General features: G+C 40.4%; 2 protein-coding genes across 11 annotated transcripts; one reads left to right on the top strand and one right to left on the bottom strand.

Annotated features, from left to right (window-relative positions):
• The first annotated feature begins 403 nt into the window (after positions 1–403).
• On the top strand, positions 404–20,326 carry LOC135256666 (myelin-associated neurite-outgrowth inhibitor). 5 transcript variants are annotated; one of them, XM_064338650.1, is made up of 7 exons: positions 404–515; positions 13,853–13,944; positions 14,425–14,508; positions 14,959–15,101; positions 15,359–15,539; positions 16,258–16,382; positions 17,440–20,326. In XM_064338650.1, the coding sequence occupies exons 2-6, from the start codon at positions 13,875–13,877 to the stop codon at positions 16,368–16,370; spliced, it is 591 nt and encodes a 196-aa protein (XP_064194720.1). In that variant the 5' UTR covers positions 404–515; positions 13,853–13,874; the 3' UTR covers positions 16,371–16,382; positions 17,440–20,326. The 5 variants fall into 5 exon arrangements, with proteins under 5 accessions (XP_064194720.1, XP_064194722.1, XP_064194721.1 ...); XM_064338652.1 differs by lacking the exon at positions 404–515 and adding an exon at positions 7,845–7,982 and having other exon boundaries at positions 14,428–14,508; XM_064338651.1 differs by lacking the exon at positions 404–515 and adding an exon at positions 7,845–7,982 and having other exon boundaries at positions 15,362–15,539.
• Positions 815–8,336, bottom strand: LOC135256663 (transforming growth factor beta activator LRRC33-like). 6 transcript variants are annotated; one of them, XM_064338641.1, is made up of 5 exons: positions 8,048–8,336; positions 7,798–7,896; positions 4,807–4,904; positions 4,004–4,115; positions 815–2,791 (listed from the first exon to the last, which is right to left on the bottom strand). In XM_064338641.1, exons 4-5 carry the CDS (start codon positions 4,100–4,102, stop codon positions 848–850), a joined length of 2,043 nt encoding a protein of 680 aa, XP_064194711.1. In that variant the 5' UTR covers positions 4,103–4,115; positions 4,807–4,904; positions 7,798–7,896; positions 8,048–8,336; the 3' UTR covers positions 815–847. The 6 variants fall into 6 exon arrangements, with proteins under 6 accessions (XP_064194711.1, XP_064194710.1, XP_064194713.1 ...); XM_064338640.1 differs by lacking the exon at positions 7,798–7,896; XM_064338643.1 differs by lacking the exons at positions 7,798–7,896; positions 8,048–8,336 and adding an exon at positions 5,697–5,842.
• Positions 20,327–21,222: the final 896 nt, after the last annotated feature.

Below are 21,222 nucleotides of genomic sequence, written 5' to 3'. Positions count from 1 at the left end.
TTTTATTTTTAGCTAAATAGTCAGTCAATCCATATGTTTATAAAGCCTTGTTCAGAGTATTCTGCTTAGTTGAGATTAGCCACATCTCTTCATACAGTTCATATCCTGATGTGAACTTCACATTCTCCTGGTAAACATATTATGGGAAGTACTGCAAAAGTTTTAAAGACAGACTGCATGAGTTGTGGTTTTCGGGGATGGCCTTAGGGTGTTGATCTGGCCTAGGTGCAGCTGTGTGTGTATGACATTCACCCACGGCCAAACCGCAGATAGAAGTTTCTAAGCTTCAGGACTGCCCGTTCACTGCAGTTTGGCACAACAGGAAATTTCACATTTCCTCTGCTGCTTACAGTTAGAGCTTACTTCTGCAAGGCTCTCTCTCACACAAACACGCACACACGCACACACACACACACACACAACCGCCATCTTTAATGGCCAGATTGTCAGAAGCCATGTGATTCTCTATCAAATTACTTTATTCATGTACGTTCAGCAGTGCATGCACCCACAAGGTAAGTGAAGATGTTCCTAAGGCAATACTGAAATACTACTCTAGAAGTAAGATGTGGTCAGCACAACATTTTAAAAAGTGAAAGTGAGTGAAATGCATTGTGTTATTTACATTCTGTTTTCATTACATGCTTGTGCCTCTGAGTCATAGTGGTTAAGGAACCAAGTAATGACAGAATTATAAGTTGAGCAAGTACACAGAGGTTAAATCCAGCAATATAAATAGATGAAATGAAAACAAATTGCATTAATTCCAGACAAAGTAACAGTGGCCCGTAAGAAGAAATACACTAAAACTGAGTTCTTATTATGCTGTCTTTATTTAGCAACATTGTTAATACGAGGTGGCCCGCATACATCTCTTATTAATTTGCCCAGGCACCCTACTGGACCTGAAGGTCAACGTAAAAATGACTATAATGCCCACAAAAGTGAGACAAACAACCAGGAGGAGAGCAACATACCACCCGCTGGGTTCTTCATTACTCATTCTGCACAAGTTTCCACTTAGACGGTCCACCATATTTGTCCCGTGAACAGCATGCAGACATGTCACATCAGGCCAATCCATGATATTTACGGTGTTCACCTCCTCCAACATCCTGTACCAGTCCATATCACAACAATTGAATGGGTTTCCCCCAAGGAAGACGGTGTGTAGACTGCTGCTTAGAGTCTCAGCCTGTTGAAAGGGTATGGAGGTCAGGCTGTTGTCCCTCAAATCCAACCACCTCAGAGGTGGGATACCTGGGAGGTGGGACAAGGAGTTCTTGGAAATGTCTAGAGATCTCAAGTGAATGAATGGAGTGAAGTCAAAGGCTTGAGTCTTGGTGTTGCCAAGGCCCAGCTGCTGCAGGGTTCCATTTAGACCAGCTAACGATTCCTGGCTCAGAAAAATTTGTGGGTTGTCTGAAAGCTCCAGGTGTGTTATCGTTGTGCCGTTAAAAGCAAATGGTGGTATCTGCCTCAGGCTGCACCCTCTTAGGTACAACTGTTTCAGGGAGCTGATGTCTGTCCAAATGACGCAGTCACAGTCGTCTGTGCATGAGTCTAAGTCCTCTGAGGAACAAATATCCACCTTGTTGTAACTAAGATCCACTGTGGTGAGACTGGAGAGGCCCACAAACAGTCTTGTTGGGAGTCTCTGTAGATCATTCAGGCTCAAGTTAAGATGAGTTAAATAGGCTAATGCATCCAAAGTGGTTTGGCTAGCTGAGAGCATGGTTAGCCTGTTGCTGCTCAAGTCTAGCTCATACAGGGAGGCTGAGAGCTCTTTCAAATCCAATGACTCCAAGCAGTTCCTTCCTAGCTTCAATCTTGTTAACTTTTGCATCTTACCCAGAAAGCCCCGTGGGAAGTAAACAACACGGTTCCCAGTCAGGTCCAGCAGCTCCACTGAGGAGATGTCCCCATGGAGGGTCTCATCCCAAAGCTCAACTGTTACATTGCTTATGTTTCCGTACAGATTGAAAAACTGCACATGGGTGGTCCAGTTTAAGGAACTGATGTTGGCAAAGTGCTGATAGAAGCCAATCTGGTTGTCAGACAAGAGCAGAGTCTGGACATGGCTGAGGGTGGGCAGGAAAGGAAAGAAGAGGAGCCTGTTGTCCCGCAGGTCCAGGGTTTGTAAGTGGAAAGGTTCTTTCACGTCCTGGTCAGAGATGAACCACTCCAGGTTGTTGTGGCTGGCGTTCAGGACCAAGAGTCGGGTAAGCCGGAAGTTCACCAGGCATAGCAGGTTGTTGAAGGCCAGATTGAGTCTTTGCAGACTCTGCAGACTATTGAATGCCCCTCCCTCAATCTCAAAGAGTGCATTGCTCTCCATGTTCAACTCCTCCAACCGATGGAGGTTATGGAAGATAGTCTGGTCCAGTCTCAACATAATGTTCCCAGAGAGAGAGAGGCGCTCAAGTGAAGACATGTTATGCAGAAAGAGAGAAACCATGTTTTCTGTCAGCCCATTTTCAGAAAGGTCCAAAACCTTTAGTTGGGCTAGATGCCATAGGGCCTGACTGGTCTGCTGGTACCCAGTGTGAATGTGGTTTTTAGCAAGGTTGAGGTTCTCTATGTTAAGGGCATTATGGAAGGTGTGTGCCTCAATGGTTTCCAAGCAGCAGCTGGCACAGCTCAGGACCTTGAGGTGAGGACAGCAGGAGAGGGAGGTGTTTTTCAGCACTCTGATGGGATTATTATTGAGCTGGAGTTCCTTGATGTTTTTTGGTAAGTCTGTGGGCACAGATGAGAGCTGAAAGTCTTTACACAGGGCAGCTTGCTGTGTCTGAAAAAGGAGAGAGGCATAAGTGAACATAGCTATTGTGAGGAATACAGACTCTCCTTAAATGTTCTTGGAAGTTTAATAAGTTAGCAAACAAAGGAGTCTAATTTCTCAGGAAGTCTAATTTACATCTCTCCAGAGGACAGCCATTTAGTCTGTGCATTAGCATCCAATTATTAGCCTTTGTTCTTGTGTTAGAAGAGTGATTAGATAGCAAGGAGAGGACTATCGTGGATGGTCCCGCAAAGTATACAGATACACATTGTAAAATTTCATTCTTGTCCTGAATTGCTAGTCCCTAGTTCACCTGTGCATCGTCATTACCACTGGCTCGTTCACAAAAACTTTCAACAAATTATGGGAAGTCATTTTATGACTATCTACACTCAAAAAAAGGAAAAACGAGAATGGAAAATTAAGAATCTCACTTTTGGCTCCTGTTTAAAAATTTCTTACCGTTTCTACATTTGCATTTAAAAAGGCCAAGACTGTTATATACACAATGGACCAACATATTATGAGACTGCTGTCACTCTGACTCAGAATTCTTACTTTATGAATGGCACTGACTACTTGTGACATCCAGCAGTGTGGTTTAAAAAGTCAATGACCTGGTTAGAAACCCAGGCATTCAGTTATTTTCAAATAAATGAGAACAAATCAATCAACATGAGCCCCTCACCCCTTGATGGCAAAAACAGTCAACATCCATTCAAAAAGGGAGAGATTAAAGCCAGAGAGCCAGAAAAAATAAAAAGTGTATGTAAATATATAAATATATTCCAGTAATTCTAATAAATTGTGTGGCTATACAAATGAACTGACTAATTAAAAAATGAATATAGACACTTAACAGACACTAACTATTAAAGTTTAAGTAAAAAAAATCTAATGATAAGAGAAAACATCCATAATGAACTGTATGACATAAATGATGGCAGAATGTAGAAAACCACTTAGAAAACTCGAATTAATTTTAACTTCAGCAAAATACATACGTCATATGACAATTTTAATGTGGACTGTTGATAGATGGAAGGAAAAAAATGCTACATGCCCAGCAAAGTATGGCAATGCCATTTTCTGGAAAAGAGAGGCCAGAGAAACAGTCCAAGTAGCATATGAATACATCAGAAGAGTTGGACACTATCTGTGCGCTGTCAGTACCCATTGCTGCTCTTTTTGGGAACTTCTGGAAAATTGGGTGCTCCTTACCAGTTGGCAGTGGGCATGGCTGGCAGCTGGCAGCTGGACATCCCAAATCAGGCTGAGGGCAAGGCAGGCCAGACAGGGGATGAGTCTCAGGAGGGGCATCTTAACACCATCACTGAAGGAGATAAGGTGCGGAGCACAGTGTTAGTTGCATGTGATGATGCAAACTTCCCCTTGCTCTCTCTCCATCAAGAATTCTTTTCTCATGGCTGATACAGTGAGAAAATTAACCATTTTTGGTCGCCTTACCTCCAGAGCCCACAGGCATTTCGGAACTTCAGTAGCAATGTGCATTTGAACAGAATGTGCAATAAAGTGCAAAAAAAAAAATGTTTGTATTTTTTGCATGTTCATCCCAGACCATTTTTAAAATCAATTACATATGACATATGCAAACGGAGTTGAAGCTGAATTCACAGAAAATATCTGGATCAGACCTTTCTTTTCACTATTAGTTTTGTTCATGTTAATAGTCAACTTATTGTTGGATTTAAACCGTTCAATTCTTTATACCGTGAATGAGGAGTGCACCTGCTTTAAAACTTGTTTAAGCATTGTATATTGGTACAACATGTCTTATGAACTGTTTATGACTCATATAAATGTGATATTGTTTTATAACTGTATTTGTCAGATGCTGGTAAAATAAAGGATAACTAAGTAAAATCACAGTGGCCAGCCACAGCTGACTATGCCATCCCAGAGGTCACAATGACAATTTAATTTTAGATGACAATGATGAATAATTAGAACAATGTGAAAAAAAATGTACTACTCAAGAGCCTCAGTGAAACACAAAGACTTACGTGGGCAGTTAGGTCAGCCAGCTCCACACCATGTTGCACTTGCAACATCACTGGCTTCTCAGTAGCTCACCATAGCATCTTCATGATTCATGTAGTACCTGGAGAACCAAAAAAGCAGTGCAGTTAGATCTATCAGAACTGCAATGATCATAGAAGCTTACAAGTCGAGAGTTAAACGCTCTTTGGATCCTCATAAACGACGATTTATATAGGCAACCATTTCTTGCAGCAATGGCACGTGATTTAGCTTCCAATGTGTCAATGACAGTTTTGCATATTATTTGCACATGAGAATTGCATATACATGTGCACACAGCTTGCAGATAATCACAGGCTTTCGTCCTTGACTTCCTGATGGAATAGGCATCAGAGTATCCTAGTGTTCAGAATCCCCGCAAACCACAACTTGGAAGTGCCATTGCATATTATTTGCACATGAGAATTGCATATACATGTGCACACAGCTTGCAGATAATCACAGGCTTTCGTCCTTGACTTCCTGATGGAATAGGCATCAGAGTTTCCTAGTGTTCAGAATCCCCGTAAACCACAACTTGGAAGTGCCATTACATTAAATGATGAGTGGAAGTTGAAATGCATCAGTTTCAGATTTTAAATCCCAGAAACCACAGACATGCATAGGTATCTGCAGAAACGTTACATTTACATATCACTAGCACCCTAGTAGTGTCTTTAAACAGCATTCCTACCTACTTGGCTCGCCCAAACGACAGAACTTCAGAGGAAACCACAACTGCTCACGCCCTTCCCGAAGTGCTGCAAATTCTCACATATATGCAAGCATCACTCTGAGCTCCCCTTTCTGTTCTCGCTAAGCAAGGAGTGTCACAGCAGTTCTCAGCAAAGATAACTATATCACTTTCACCCACCGATTTTCTTGCTAGTCACAGGCGGAGATGACCATCAACACCATTAATATGTCCCTCTCAACTGCCTGATTTTGACGTCAATACGTGCTAAAGATAAACTTGTGTTCATTTTGCACTTGCGGAAGGTGGTTTGACATTAAAAATAAACACACATTTTCAAAAACAGGGATGAAAAGGAGGAAGGAAACCAAGAGCTTCTATCGAAGAGGGGTAGTACATGCACACACCGGCAAATGCTTAAAATGGCAAATAAATGCTTACATGTACAAACCTAAAGAATCTACAGGCTACAAAATCCCCTCTTTTTACAACACTTTTATTTGCAGTTTTCATTATCTTCACCAATGAGACAGAGACAACGCAACGCAATCAGCTTAAACCTACTCGCTGGATGCCTCGCAATGCAGGGCTGCTAGCCAGAGGCACCAGACCAGCCTTGCCTTCACTTTGAGTCACATTGAGTAAAAATGGCATGGAGAAATGATAAATGGGGAATTAGCACTTTCTGAAAAACATTACATTATTCTTTTTGTTCTTCCCATATATTTATGTGTTTTTTTTTTTCAGTGTATAATGTAGCGGATGAAGAATAGCTGCCTCCTTCGTGTCCTTGTCTTTCTTTAATGTGCATTTAGCTGCTCCAGTTAGTCGATCCATAGCTAAGCTAGGTCACTTGCTCTCACTCGCTACCAGCCTTGATTTTATATGCAATAATATGGCCTATTGATTCTGGCTAAATGTTTCATACACAAATATGGATTTTTTAAAATATGCCTTTGTTACTTTTGCAAATGAGCTTGTCCTGCTTGTAAAAAGTCCTTAGTGAAAAAAGCAATATTCCTACAGTGCTTGTGCAGCTGTTTTACCATATAAACCAGATTTACCCAAGGTGCAATGCTTATGTGAATCTTTAGGCTGACCCAGAGCCTGCAGTCTTTGCTCTGGGTCAGCCTAATCTCACATCTGGTGAGGAACTCTGCCTCTTAAATAAAGCATTTGCATACTCCAAGATCCACCTGGTCTCTCTTTGGAATAACTTGTTACAATATTTTCAGTTGTCACATACAGTTTCTATATTCGAAGAAAAATGTATTAGATATTTTAAGACCTGTTGGCTTGACAATGGCGGGTAGTTGGCATATGAGATTTTGTGTTGAAGACAGTGCCCTCTTGTGGAAATACTGAAATGATGCGGGCTCACTCACAAATATCAAAACTGTTCTCAGTACTAATTTAGCATTATGTTTGAATAATTCCTCCTATAGTATTTAAGAATTTTAACTGAAAACTTACTTTGCATGTCTCTATATGGGTCACACATTTGACTTTGCATTGGTAATACAGGTATATAATAATATAATACAATTTAGGGAGTAACAGTTGACAGTCGGGTAAGTTTCACGACATTAAGAGAAACGGCATTTCCCATTACAAGGACGGATATTCTACTGATACACAATTGATTCTTGTTTTAAACAATATTTTTTTTAAAAGATAATGTGTAAAAATAATACATACAAGGCTGTTGGGTGACTCTCCACCTTAAGTCCCTCGTGTATGGACTGTGGCCAGTAGCCCTGCACAGTGGTGCACAATTGGCTCTAGTGTCTCCCAGGAATGGATAAGTTCCAGTCAGCCAGGGTGACAGTGTCTCTCATGGGTTTCTAACCTATTTTTTTCCCCCCCCAATGTTCGACTTCCATTGGAACTATGAAGTGCTATCGTGAGATGAGACATTAAATGATCAGAAATGCGTAGACTGAAATAGAGGGCAGTTCGCAAGTACAGACTGAAGGATCTTGAAAGACAAAATAACACAGAGAACAGAAATCGTCGTACCAATAATTTTCACATATCTTTTTGGGAAATAAAATTATTACTTGTTAAAAAGGCAACTTTTCTCACCTATTTCTGTTTCTCACCTATTTGTATATGGGTTGCCTATACCACCTGCAAAGCAACCTACACATTAACCATATATTGTAAATGAAAGATGTTCGATAGGTAATTTGTAACAAAATACATTTGTGTCCGCCTATTTTTTTCCCCATCGCAACTATCTAAAAAAAAGCCTTTAAAAAAGTCAAACTACTTAGCACACCTCAGTCACATGACAAGGGTCACATTACTGAACAGCTTCAGTTTTTCATGGTCGGAAGTGACGCTTGTTGATGTAGGTTTGGTTGGGGCGCAGCGTTCACTGTCAGAGAGAGGACAATATCAAAATCATAAAGGGGAAAAATCCTGACGAATTGAACAGTTGTCGGTAAAGCGGGAGAAAAACATGTAAGTAGTCAACACAGCTTGTCGCTGATACTGGTTTACCACCAGTCTTCGCCGGTGTTGGTTACCTGTTGCGACGATTCTGGGGTGGGCTCAAGGGTGAAGAATTGAATAACCGGTGGTGATGCGAGAACCTGGACCTGTCTGTCTTTCATTTCATCTCCTTACTGCGGCCTATTATTAATACGATTGCATTGCGGCGCCCATTCAGAATCACAACCCACGCAGTCTAGTGTACCGTTACGTTACCTAGTGATAGGTTGCTTGCTTACTAGATGACTAGCGTCGTTACCGAACATCAGCCTAAGCAGATGCATAGCCATATCATATATGACCAATATGAGCTGGCTAACGTTAGCCATCCCTGCGTTTATATATCTAGCCAAACCATGTTAGCCACAGGTCAAGAGCTAACGCGGGGTAACGTTAGTCAGCTGTCTGAACGTTTGGCTAGCTAACTGTTAGCCAAGAGCAATTGTGGAAAGACGGTCTGATTAATTACTTGATTAATTAATTGATTAATCGCTTGCGATTTAGCTAGATAGATAGCTAATGTGGAAAGATTCGACGTATTCCAGCTAGCCTGAGGCGGGTTTTCTAGAAAAAAGTAACGCCGTTTGCAGGGTAGCCAGTTAGCTGTATCGCTAGATTGCTAGCCTTATTTGATTACACTCGATTGATATGAGAAGCTTAACGTTACCACTTTTTCAACAACAAAGAGTGATATTCAGCGTTAGCTAATGAAGACTTTGTACCCAACGACATTGTAATTACTGGCTGGCTCTCTGGCTAACTTATCGTTTTTTTTTGACCATTTGTTTGCGTTAATTTATCTCCAATGTTTTAGGATGCTGTAAGTTTGCTCATTTATTGATGCTAACTGTATTATTAGCTAGCTAACCTATTAACTTGCTAGAGGACCGAATAACTGGGAGTTGAAGCTGTACGAACCCAACATGTTTGTTATTTGTTACTGATTATTATAATAGTGCAGGGATAGGTCGGTGTAGCTAAATTACTGTCTGGGTTTGTTGGTGGCTTCCAGTGAACTACTGACATTTAGCGGTTACGTAGCTATCTGAATTATAGTCCCATAAACATTGTAGCTATATCTCTGATCTCGTAGGACACAACGTCGGTCGATGGTATTTTATTCAGACAGTATGCAGTTACAGTTGATTGTATTTAAATAATTTCATTAGCACCGTTTGTTATATAAAAAAAAACGACAAAATTGCCAGCTGGCTTCTTACAGCAAAACTGTAAGGACACTAATTACTAAGAAAACACCATTGGGAAAATGTATGCCCTGGAATAAATGTTTATAATGTTTCTTTTTTAAGTGCAGAGAGGATCCAAAATACGTTGGTTTTTCAGACCCACAAGGCAGTGTGAAATCCGTGACAATTTGGCTGAAAAATCTGAAGCTGGCTAAACTGCTCCACTCCCTTTTGAGTCGTTATGTGAAAATTAATTTAGGAAAGTTAAGATCCTTTCGTTCGTTGTACCTATCAATTGTTCTGCTTCATGTCAAGTCAGCTACAGTAACATTTCAAGCTATTTTCCACCTCAGTTCATATGAGCCTACTAAACAGTGGGGTACTGATATCAGTATGTTCAGTCATGTGTTGAAAAAGCTTATCTCTGTGGAGACACTCAATATCCAGAGTAGTTTATAAAATGTGTGCTGCAGGTAGATCACTGCTTTGGTGCATCATGTCCCAGTTTTGCTGGGACCAGATAATGAGTTTTTATTCCATTGACATGTAGGCTAACTAGTTTGTAGAACAGCTGTTTTGAATAGAATGACACATTTTACAGTTTGTTTTCCAGCAGCTTTGTTCTGACCCCTGAAAATATTGGGACATTTTGTGGGCATGGCCAACTCTGCCTTTGGCCAGATCACTTGGCCTACTTCCAGTGCTCTGTGCTTTGTTTCCAGTATTTTTATTAATGCATGTCTTTCTGGAATTGGATAGAGAATGACTATTGTAAAGCTACAGTGTGCTGGAACCTGCTTCTGGTAGGCCTATATGTTTTCAGATGAATCAAAAACCGTATGTTTGATTCTTGTGGAAGCTTTACAAGTTATGTATCATATCGTGTTAAACCGGAGGTTCTTGTGTTTGTGCATGTAGTATGCATCAAATGTGCTCCTACTATAAACAGGTTGGGATGTCAGAAATGGAGGACAAATGGAGAAAGAACAGAGCCCTGATATTGAATTCTTTGTTGGGCCAGAGTCTCCAGTCACTATGAAGTCACAGGAGTGCAGATTTAGCCCAAACCTATTACCCCCAGCCTTAGTATGCTGGCAATGCTGCTCACTTTCAGTCTTTCAACAGTTTTTGATTTGTGTGGTGAGAATGCCTATGATGGGATTGCCAATCTTCATTTGAAAGCCAGTTGCAGAAGATATATCATGTTCCAAACAAAATGGATGCACAACTACTTTTTAAAACATGCTCAAGCTGGTAAACCTTCCCTTTCAACACACAGGAAAGCATTGTTAACACTGTCTAGACAGCCCATGGAGACGTCAGACAAAAAACGTAGGTTTGTTGATAGTTGTCAGGGTGACTGAGAAGAGAAGAGGATTTGAACCACTGAAAATTGAAGGGAAAAGATAATATTAAAGACTTCCTACACTTCTTAAAAATATTTAACTGCTCTTGGAAGAATTACTTTTACTATGCAGACATATTTTTGTACAGAACTTGTCACCAGAGCACCGCCTTCACATTCTGTCACTGTACTTGGAGAGTTTCTCTGAACTTGCCTGAAATCTGAGTTGGAAACATGCACGTGACATCTTTCCTTTATAAGTTGACATGTGGTCATCTGTTTCTTCCAATAATGTGGAAATTTGGTTGAAGTTTCTGTTTGTGCTATAATGTAAAATTGGGAGGTATTTGCATTGGCCAATGTGGATGGTGAAGTACTGGCTATTGATGTACTGTAGTCCCAGAATGCATTCTGCATGCCATTCTACTGAGGGATCTATTTTTTAATGGGGTGTAAATTTGCCTTGGACAACTATCACTGTGCAAATATACAACTTTCTGTAATTTTCTGAATACTAGTAAATCCATAAATAATCACTTGTGTGTCCTGCACACATGTTGTGACATTTGGTGCCTACAAATCAATGTAAATGATACTTTGGATGGACATGGAGTACAACTACAAGTAGCAGCTATTTATTTTATCAGTGAAGTTTGGATTTCTGCATGTGAAGAAAATGGACAGGCTAGTTGCCTGGGCCCTGTGAAATAAAAGTGTTCGGCTTTGAATTGATTTTTTTTTATTTTTTTTTAAAGAAAAAAAAAAAAAACCCTTAGTAGCTTTATGATGAATTTAAACAGGGGAAGTTTTTGATTGTATGCACCAAGCATTTAGGCTGTTAATTAGCCTTATTTGGGCCTCTGAGTTACTGTTCATTCCTGATGTCCAACCGAAGACTTTCCCCAGGGGCTCATTTTAAAATGAACATCGACGTTTCATCCAGAAACGTCAGATTTCTTTCGACTTCCTGTCAGTTGAAATGGTCGAGGACTGTTAAGGGAAAGCACTGGTGGCATTTTTATAGAATGGCTGGAGTTGCCCTTTAGAAGATGAGCTCAAGGCGTGCTTTCAATTGAATCCATCGCAAGGTGTGACAGAAATAGCACAGCATTGTGTGAGTAATGAAGTATCCATCGGCAGCGGTTGTCACAGCAACAAAGAAAGAAGACTAAAAGAAATAAAGATGGTTATTCTGTTGTTTCCTGATATTAGATATTTAGATGTTCTATTGTAGTCATTAGATATTTAATTGTGGGCCGACAAGAGTTAATTTAATTGAGAGGCCGGGGCCGGGTATGTGCTCAGAATAAACAACGGGGGGGGCGGGGGGGGGAGAATGATTTCAAAATGAATCTCGGAAAATTATTTTTAATATAACATAGAACACAGCAAGCCAGTGGGTCTTGTCAGCACAATGAGCATTTGATTGTTGCACAAACATGTTCTTATTTATTTATTTAATCAGGATATCTCTTTGGTTGATTACCTTTTATAAAAAAAGATCTGTCAAGAGTCAGTGGGGTTGTGCACTACATTATACCTTGTGCATAGGCCAGTTTCAGTTCCAAACTACACCAAGGTATCTATATCTCCAAATTGGTAACATTTCAGTCCCATCGAAGCTCAAAATTTTCTGATTTGTAATATAAATATTGATATAAGAGCTTGTTTGAATAGGCTACCAGCTTCCATTTGTAGCCTAGCAACGTGGAGAGCACCAGAGCTTTCCTGTTAACACCTGTAATTTCCTGCAACATGACGGCATGATGGATAGAGACACTGGAGCTGAATATCTGATTGATTTTATCGAGTATCTGTAGCATAACCAATAGAACACTCAAATCAGAATTAATTTACTCAGCGGACGACCAAATGTGTATATAAATATTATTGCACCATTCTTAAAGAGCGTCTGTTCTACGAGTACTAGCTGGTCTCAGGTCATTGTGCTGTTCTTCTGTCACAAATTTACACTCATGTCCTCACAGGGGGCATGAAACCAGCCTAATCAAGCCATCTCGCTGCAATTTACCGCTCACGCTCCCGTGGGTCTTTCATCTGGCGGTGCTGCATTTCAGTTTGTAGGATCACAAATAATCAAGGGCAGGAGCTGCCGAGGTTGAAATTGTAATATATTAGCATAAATCTCCTCTTTTTTCACTGAGCGTTCAAGCTCTACAATGTAAGCAGGAGAAGGTAATTAATATCAAAATTACGGTGTGTATAACTGTGATATCGAGTGGTGGCTGTTGTTGCGAATGCTGGCGCCATCATTGAGCAACTCGGGGACGTGCGTTTGGATTCGAAGCGGTCGACCTCAGAATTGAAGGTTGTTCTCCATACTTGCCAGTCCATGGCAATTGCTTCAGGGTCCCTTGGCTTTATTTTATAATAATTAAGGGTCTCTTTCAGATTGCCCTTATGCTTCTGAAGGACAATCATCAGCATATTGAAGCTCACGTATATAGGTGCCACGCGCACACACACACACACACACATGGTTTTTCCCTTTAATGGTCCAGTGTGGTTATTTGAGTCATGTTCCTGGTAATTGAGCCTGAGTAATGTTTCGGTTTTTAATGTTTCTATTTATAATCAGGTTGTCACACTGCTTCACAGTGGACATTTTTGTCATTCCATATAAATATGATTGCATGCTCGCCTCAGCCTTTTTATTTTAAACTGAATTTCCATATTTGCTCATGAAAGAAATGACTCAACCATGATTTCTGACTTACTGAATAACTAACCACTCAGGAGATTTAAAGTTGACCTTGAGTACCATAAAACATGTTAGACCTTTCATATTGTTTTAAAGCATAGCGATGGGATTTCAATACCTTGCCTCATTAGAATCTTTGTTTAAAAAAAAATAAAATAAAAAATAGGTCATTTTCTGACCTTTTTACTGAATTCTCAAAATGGATGAATTCCAATTTATTTCAGTGTTGTGCCTACATATTTTTTTGCTTAGGTCCTTGAAGTAATCTTTCAGTCTTTGTGCTGTGCCCATAAGTGGTTGAGGGACTGCATACATTTGAATACAGGGTATAAAGTCATTCTTCCACATGAATATCAAATATTGCACGAATAAGGCATTTATTGCACTGTTAATTTTCAGCTGGAGTGAACACCAGAGAACTTCAGTTTTCACATTTGCACATTTGTCTAAAATTAATTTTAATCATTTCTGTGAATGACACCTGTGAAGGATGTTAAAATGCGGTCCGTTCAGGCAAGCCTTCAGGGGAAAGCCCTGATGCGCAGAGTCACCGTGACTGATCAGACCTGTTTTCTATGGCCTACAGAAGCAACAGACGCCACTGCAACATGAATCCGGTTTACAGCCCGGCTCCGACAGGAGTGCCCTATGCGAACCCCAAGGGAATAGGATACCCAGGTAAGCATGGTCCCGCGCCCCACTGAGTTGCAGGATGTCTCCAGCTGACCCTCACCAGCCTCGCTAATGTTGCTAACCCATGCAGGTCTGACCTTCCCAGCTTTACCAGTGCACAAACCCCATAGTCACAAGGCACTTTCTCACCTTAAGTCATATAAGAACTTCTGGTGAATATAATGTATTGCAAGTGTACTGGCATTGAAACTATCAAGGGTAAAACCAAAGTGTGGTTAAGTCTTATTTCCATTGTGAACAATGAAAACATCTAGCTAAAATATAGCATCATTAGGTAGCTATGATGTACCGCATAAGGCACAAACGGGACACAAATAATGACTAAACTGAATTTAAATTCTGCAGCACTAGATTTATGCACACAATTACGACATCGTTTTCAGGTGGGAATCCCAAGTGGAGTGTCGACTGTAGTCTGCACTCTGGCAGTGGGAAGGCTGATGTCTCTCTCTTGTGCATTCGCAGCAGGTTTTCCGGTCGGCTACGCCACAGCGGCCCCTGCTTATTCTCCCAATATGTTCCCCGGAGCCAATGCTGCCTTTCAGACAGGTAAAGTAAGGCCTCTCTTCATGGAATTCCCTCTTAATTGCCCCAACGGGGCTTTAAAGGGGAGAGCGGACCAGGTTGGGGCTCCAGAGAACCTGGTCGCATGGTTACCGTCCAGCCTGGACTGTATCGGTGAAATCTGATAAGGAGCAGTAAGACATGCCCAGAATTCTGTAACATGCCCCTCTTACATTTCTGGTTGCCAGCCCAAAGTTCATTTCCCATTTGAGTGACACCATTTGGGCACCTGCTTGGGAAATGCTGGAACCAAATTTCCAAAATATATATTTACTGAACAAAAGATGCTTTGTTTTTGATTTTGAGGCCTTGATTTTTATGCTTTCTATAACTGTAACAGCAATTTAATATTTCCCTGTGATTTCAAGCCGTTTGTTCTCTTATTTATATGTATGTCACAGTTCACATGGTTAAATTTTGCCCATGGCATTTCAGGTTTCACACACGGCACACCGTACAAAATGTCCTGCTCACCAACCACCGGTACGGTCCCGCCGTACTCTTCGTCACCAAATCCCTACCAGACAGCTGTCTTCCCAGTGAGAAGCGCTTACCCACAACAGAACCCATACGCACAGGTGAGTAGAGCTGGCCAGTGGCAAAGGGGCTACTGACAGGACAGGAAAGTTAGACGCTGGACTGATTGGACAGAGCTGGACGTGCGTTCATTCAAAGCTGTTGCAAAAATTGAGTAAATATTACTCCCTCTCCTTTGTCCTGTCTTTCCTCTCCCTTGTTCTCTCCATCTCATTCACTTCTCCTTTACTTCTCTCCCTCCATCTATTGCTCTCCCCATTTTCTCTTCTACCCACTCTCTTCCCACCTCCTGTCTCAGCAGCAAGGTACCTACTTCACACAGCCCCTGTACGCGGCTCCACCCCACGTCATCCACCACACCACAGTGGTCCAGCCCAACGGAATGCCAGCCACCATGTATGCACCCCCCATCCACACGCCCCGCGCCAATGGCGTCGCCATGGGCATGGTAGCCGGCACCACCATGGCAATGTCAGCTGGTAAGCCCCCTGCCTCCATTTACCAGTGTAATGTTCTATGAAAATTCAGTGTCATCAGTGTAGTAGCCTACAATGCAACAACCGGATGGAGCACACGGTAACAATACAATGGTGCCCTTCTCATCTCATCACTTTTAAAGGATGAGCCTAAACTAATTCTAAAATGAACGTTAATCTCGCTAGCTGGTTACTTAACGCCAACACTGTGTGATGCCAAAAGTGATGTCAGCACTTTCATAGAGTATCAGTGTGTTACTTCTAGTTGTGGAGCAGCTTGTGGGGCATGCACATTTTAACAGCCCTGGAATTATAAACATTGTCTGAATAACCTCAGGCACAGCCATAATGCTGAATATAACCCCAGCTCTCCTGGTAGTTCCCGATGCTCCTTGAAAGTTTTTAGATTCAGAGAAATAAAAATAAATGATTTCTTGAAAATGGCATTTTGAAAAAAGTACTATAAACTGCTTGAATTTTGATATGATGGAGATAGGTGGTGATGCTGAAAAGCTTTGTGTCCCAGTTTTAAAGAAATGCCTTTAACGCCTGATATAGGCTAACCTGTACATGAATCACTAACCCAAACTATGTTATATAATTAACATGGAGATGCACAGTAGATCACAGCACCAGCACTAACACATTTATCCACAATGCAATTGCAGTTGTGGTGAGAAACCGCATCTTAATAGATGTTGTGGTTACCTTTAATTGGCAGGCACCTTGTTGACGACTCACTCCCCAGGTCCAGTACCCCCTCACCAAGTCACGATGCCCACGTACCGGCCGCCTGGAACGCCCACCTACAGCTACGTGCCCCCCCAGTGGTAAAAGAATGATGCCGTAAGTACAAAAGTGGAAGGTTCTCAGTTCTAATGCATTTTAACATTGAATCGCACCCTTGTTTGCATGACCTGAAAGTCCCAAATTGCCAAATTTCTTCCGAAAATCCACAGAACATATATGGCTTTTGTACAGAATGAAAAGTAGGAAAATGTAATGGGTAGAAAAAAAGATAAGGGTTCATACCTTATTTGGCTGACCTGCCAGTTTATAACTCTGAGGTGAGTAAAGCCGAGGTTCTACTGTATTTACAAAATTAACCTCAGGAAAAATGAGGTTTTAGACTAAACATGCTCAACCTTATGTAAATAGCAAGTGGTATTTGGTAAACACCAGCAGATGGTCCAACCAAACATTTGCATTTATTATACTGAGCTGTCTGCAAGCTGACTCCCCCTTTTCATTTACCCCATAAAGAAGCTTAGAACAATGGACGATGGAACTGGTGCAAAAGCTTTTACATAATATACCATGGTTGCAGTTTTATGCAGACAAAACCCAAAATGCAGGAAAAAGATACACTGCGTCCAGTGATTGCAGATATTCCAAGGTTCCTTCCATTAATTGTTTTTAAAGATTTTATTAGTCGATGACCCAGACTTGACCCATAACAAAATAATTACTCCCGTTTCTTTGAGCCAATAAGCTTTCGATGTCAGACTTTTTAGTGTTTTTTATTGATCATAATATTTACCCAGCTGTTGGTAGCATTGCAAGATTAAAAGAGAAAGGGCTTAAAATGAATTCAAAAATGAGAATGAGAAGCTCTTGCTAGCTTGCTCCACATGAGTAAATTAAAACAGAAATTTCTCCTAGGTTTAAAAAAAAAACATTAGCCTGTGTAGTTACAGCCATTGTGTTATTATTGTGAGTTGCCATATTATGGCAAGAATTTTTTTTTGTTTTTATCAGAATGCAGATGAACTTGCATTAAATGCAGATTTCAAAATGTCCTGCTTTCCAAAGACGCAGCATTCCGTGGGCTAGCACGACCACTGATATAGCTGGAATCTATGCCCTGCTTTCCGTCTGTTCAATTTGGTTCTCTGGTCTGTAGGTTGAAGATACTAGATATGCAGTCATATTCAGTCCAGTATTCTACACATGGTGCTGAAGCCCTGATGTCACCAACCAGGATTTCATTTGTCCAGTCAAAATGAAAAGATTAGAAAAAAAAAAGAAACCAAACAGAAAAGAAGGCGGATCAAGAATCTTCCCATCCTGGGTAACTCATGGAAGCAGTTCCCCCGCACTCCAATCTCCCCCCCACACCCCACTTCTGTTTGCTTTACTGCCGATGACTAGGCTTTGACAACAATGTGTCCTGTGGACTGTCATGCAACTCTAAATAACGTAAATAAGGCAGTTTACTTTTTAGTTCTGGACCCATATCTAGCCAAATGCATGTTTATATAGATGCCAGTGTAAAAATATATTTAAAAAGCTTGCTCTATGTAGCTGCAGTGACTGATGCAAAACTGTCAGAAGCAAAATCCAAAGGTATTGAGTACAAAAAAACCTATTATAAAAACAGGGGCTGACACTCAGTATCACAGAAGCTATGTCTTAATGTTACTTAAACTAAGTATTTCTTTATGAATGAACATGTAAATTAAGTTTACTATACATCTCAGTGCAGTATACTTTGAACCAATGCTAAAGTTGAACTTTTTTTTAAAGTGTGATTTTGTTTTGTACTGGCATAACAGAGCAGGCCATTTAATTTTGTTGGGTGATGCTGCGTTGATATAAATTTATACATCATTTGTAGACGCTGGTTTTTGGGGTGGGTGGATGGGTGGTTCTGCGCAGGCCTACCTGCCTATTCAGGTATGTTCCCCTTGGCTCTTCTTCTGTGTAGTGTTTGGGACTGTGTGTGTGTGTGTGTGTGTGTGTGTCTTGGCAGGACAGAGCCTTGGAAAATACTGCAGAACTTCTTTTTTTTCCGTTTTTCTCCCCTTTTGTTTTTTTAAAAACAATCTCACCTGAATAAAAAAAACATAAAGCCTGAAATGGGGGTGTTGAATATAGGACCAACCATGCCCTTAGGCATTGTAGAGGGAGCAGCTGTTTTCTCGGTTTATTGAATGTTTTGCCATTTTATTACACTTTAAATGTGCAACTTGCTAGTCATTTCAATGTCTTTTTAAAACTACTGGTGAGCAGTTCTCTCGAGTGGGTCATTCATTTGTTCGGTAGCTTGGTCTGGTCTTACAGTAAAGCGATTACCTCATCATTAAGGCCGCACCAGAATGGACTGACCACATCATTGTCTTTTAGGAATTCGCACTGCTTCCTTCATATTTACCTCATATTTGTGGGCTGTGTCAAGGAAGTGATGTAATACTTCTTTTGTATTATATATTTTTAAAAGACCAAAAAAAAACAAAAAAAAAAAACAGCAAATACAATGAGTATTGTCAGAGGTTCTCATTAATTAGTTGATATTGATACTTGTGCAAGAAGATCAAATATATGCTCAAATCAGCATGCCTAATTAAAAAAAACCCCACAACTGTGCTCTTCTACTTAACAGAACTCATTTAAGTATATTGCTAACAGTCTACTATTTGTAGGAATCTACTTCTGATGTACTTTTCAAAAATGATATCTTAAAATGATGTTGAAATTGCAGATTTCCTTTGAAGTACCGGCTATCTCAATAATCAAATAACCGTAATGTTTTGGAGTGCTTTTTTTTCAATAGCCCTTTCAATATCCCATTACTAGTGTAATTCATTTCAGCGGCTTGCCTTTCTGCAAACACCACAAACCTGTATAAAGACATTCTGCCTGTGTCGCACTGTACCATCAGAATATGTCTTAGTTGAATGATCAGAATTTTGGCAGGTACAATTCTTTAATGAGCAGTTTCACATAGTAAACATGTCACCTGCATCTTAGAATTTGTACCAGAATGGCTGCTTCTGTTTCCCTCAAAGGATGATGATAATGGCCTATCAAAGTTGGCTTCATGTAATTCAGCTATTTAAAATGTTTGGTCCCAATTCAATCTGGTCATATTTCGCTGAACCTGACAGTCTGTATAGGCTGCTCTGCAGTACTCAAGCACCACCCTGAAAAAAAATGAGGCAATGTTCTAAGCTTGATCTCAAAAAGGTTCAGGAATATGCCTGCATATCCTGACTTGTATTTATTTTAGACTAAAAGTTTTGCAGTGATGCTGCTGAAGACCAAGCAATGTGGGAAGTGCACTTGTACACAGTAGGATTTATGGGGCTCGGGAAGACTCTTGTTTTTGCCTTTGGATTCATTGAAATTTTTTATTTTTTATTTTTTGTTATGCATTATGCCCGAGACAGCAGGTCAAAAGTTTTGACTGCCTAGTTACCCACCCTGCTTTTTGCAACAAGTGGGTGTACGAACACAGGTTTGAACTGTCTTTGTAGTAGATGCAGTGACCACATTATTAAAAGCACTACTTGTGTATTTTTTGTTTGCTGGTTGCGTTCTGAATTGCTGTCCAAAATGTGATTTATTGTATTTTGATTATAATGGAATATGTTTTATTTTTGTTTTTTTCAGTCGTCTCAGCAATACAGTTGTACTGGTATTTGTACTACTCAATTTCACATATAAGGACAATCACCGCTTTGTGTCTCCACATTTGTCTGTGGCCATGGGATAATCCGATAATTTATGGAAAGAGGTTCTTCTGACACCATTCCTGGCCATTTACACGTTTTTTTTGGAAGCTGACGAGCTGCCCTTCACGTGACCCTGCAGGTCAGTGGCGGGAAGCTGGTCTGCTGGGAAAAGCATGGCAAACATTCTCTTCCAGTCCTGTCATTGTGTGTGGCATCCACTAGGTGACGCTGTGTCTCTGAACTCAACAACATTGATCAAAGGAAATGGTTTTTTTATGTTTGGAGAGATGTACTGTATTTCCAACATTTTAAATAAAGTTGATATACAAAACTTAATATGCGTCGATGGTTTTATATCCCCTCATCCCAATTAAGTTATACATCCCTATCAGATTCTTTGACTGAAAGTGTACATCTGCCAGTAGTAGTTAACTAAAGGCATGGGTAACTGGTGTATGGTTTTATTTTGCACCCAGAATTCCTGTTTAAGAAGTACATGCCAGAAGATGACTTAAGTTGTAAGGTTAAGTGCCAAAAATCTCAAAATGATATGAAATGCCAAGATCTCAAACATATTTTCTGTTAATGACACACCTTTTCGTGCATAAGTGAAATTCTTTTTCATGCCAGCAGAGGGCGATGAAAAGCAAAAAGGTGAAAAAGGTCAAGGGTTGCAAATCACACATACCTTTGGAAAACAGACTGACCATCATCTCTTCAGGAACATATACACTATCTCATATGCCCCATAGATTATATCCAATGTATAGTGATCAGAGCATGTGAATCATTTTATCTCTTTATCTAACATGAGAACAGAGTTCAAGAAAGCATTTTTTTGCTACTCAGCACCAAGCCACGAGCTTGATTAACACGACAGCTCAGAAAGTTGCTGTAATATTTTTAAAGAGCTGTGTTCTGTTCAAATACTTTGTGGCTTGTCTTTAAAATATTCAGAATGCATACAAGATGATTAGAACTGAAGTATCTTCTGCAAAAAAACATAAATCCTCGTAACATCTGCCTGCTGAGGCACAAAATTGGGGTTTCAGGCCCAGCAGTAAAATTGCTTATGTCAAGAAAATACCCAGTTTGACTGAAAACCTCACTAGATGCTGCGGATAGCAATTTGTAAAAGAGAATGTCATAAAAAATAAATGAGGATAAAAATGAATACATGCTCATTCAAGGTTTCCACATTTGCATAGATGCCATACTTTAGGGGTAAATGC

Source organism: Anguilla rostrata, chromosome 6 (genome assembly GCF_018555375.3).
Source record: "Anguilla rostrata isolate EN2019 chromosome 6, ASM1855537v3, whole genome shotgun sequence".
Classification (NCBI taxonomy): domain Eukaryota; kingdom Metazoa; phylum Chordata; class Actinopteri; order Anguilliformes; family Anguillidae; genus Anguilla; species Anguilla rostrata.
Note: the sequence above shows the minus strand (reverse complement) of the source record. Positions and strands in the feature narration are given on the sequence as shown.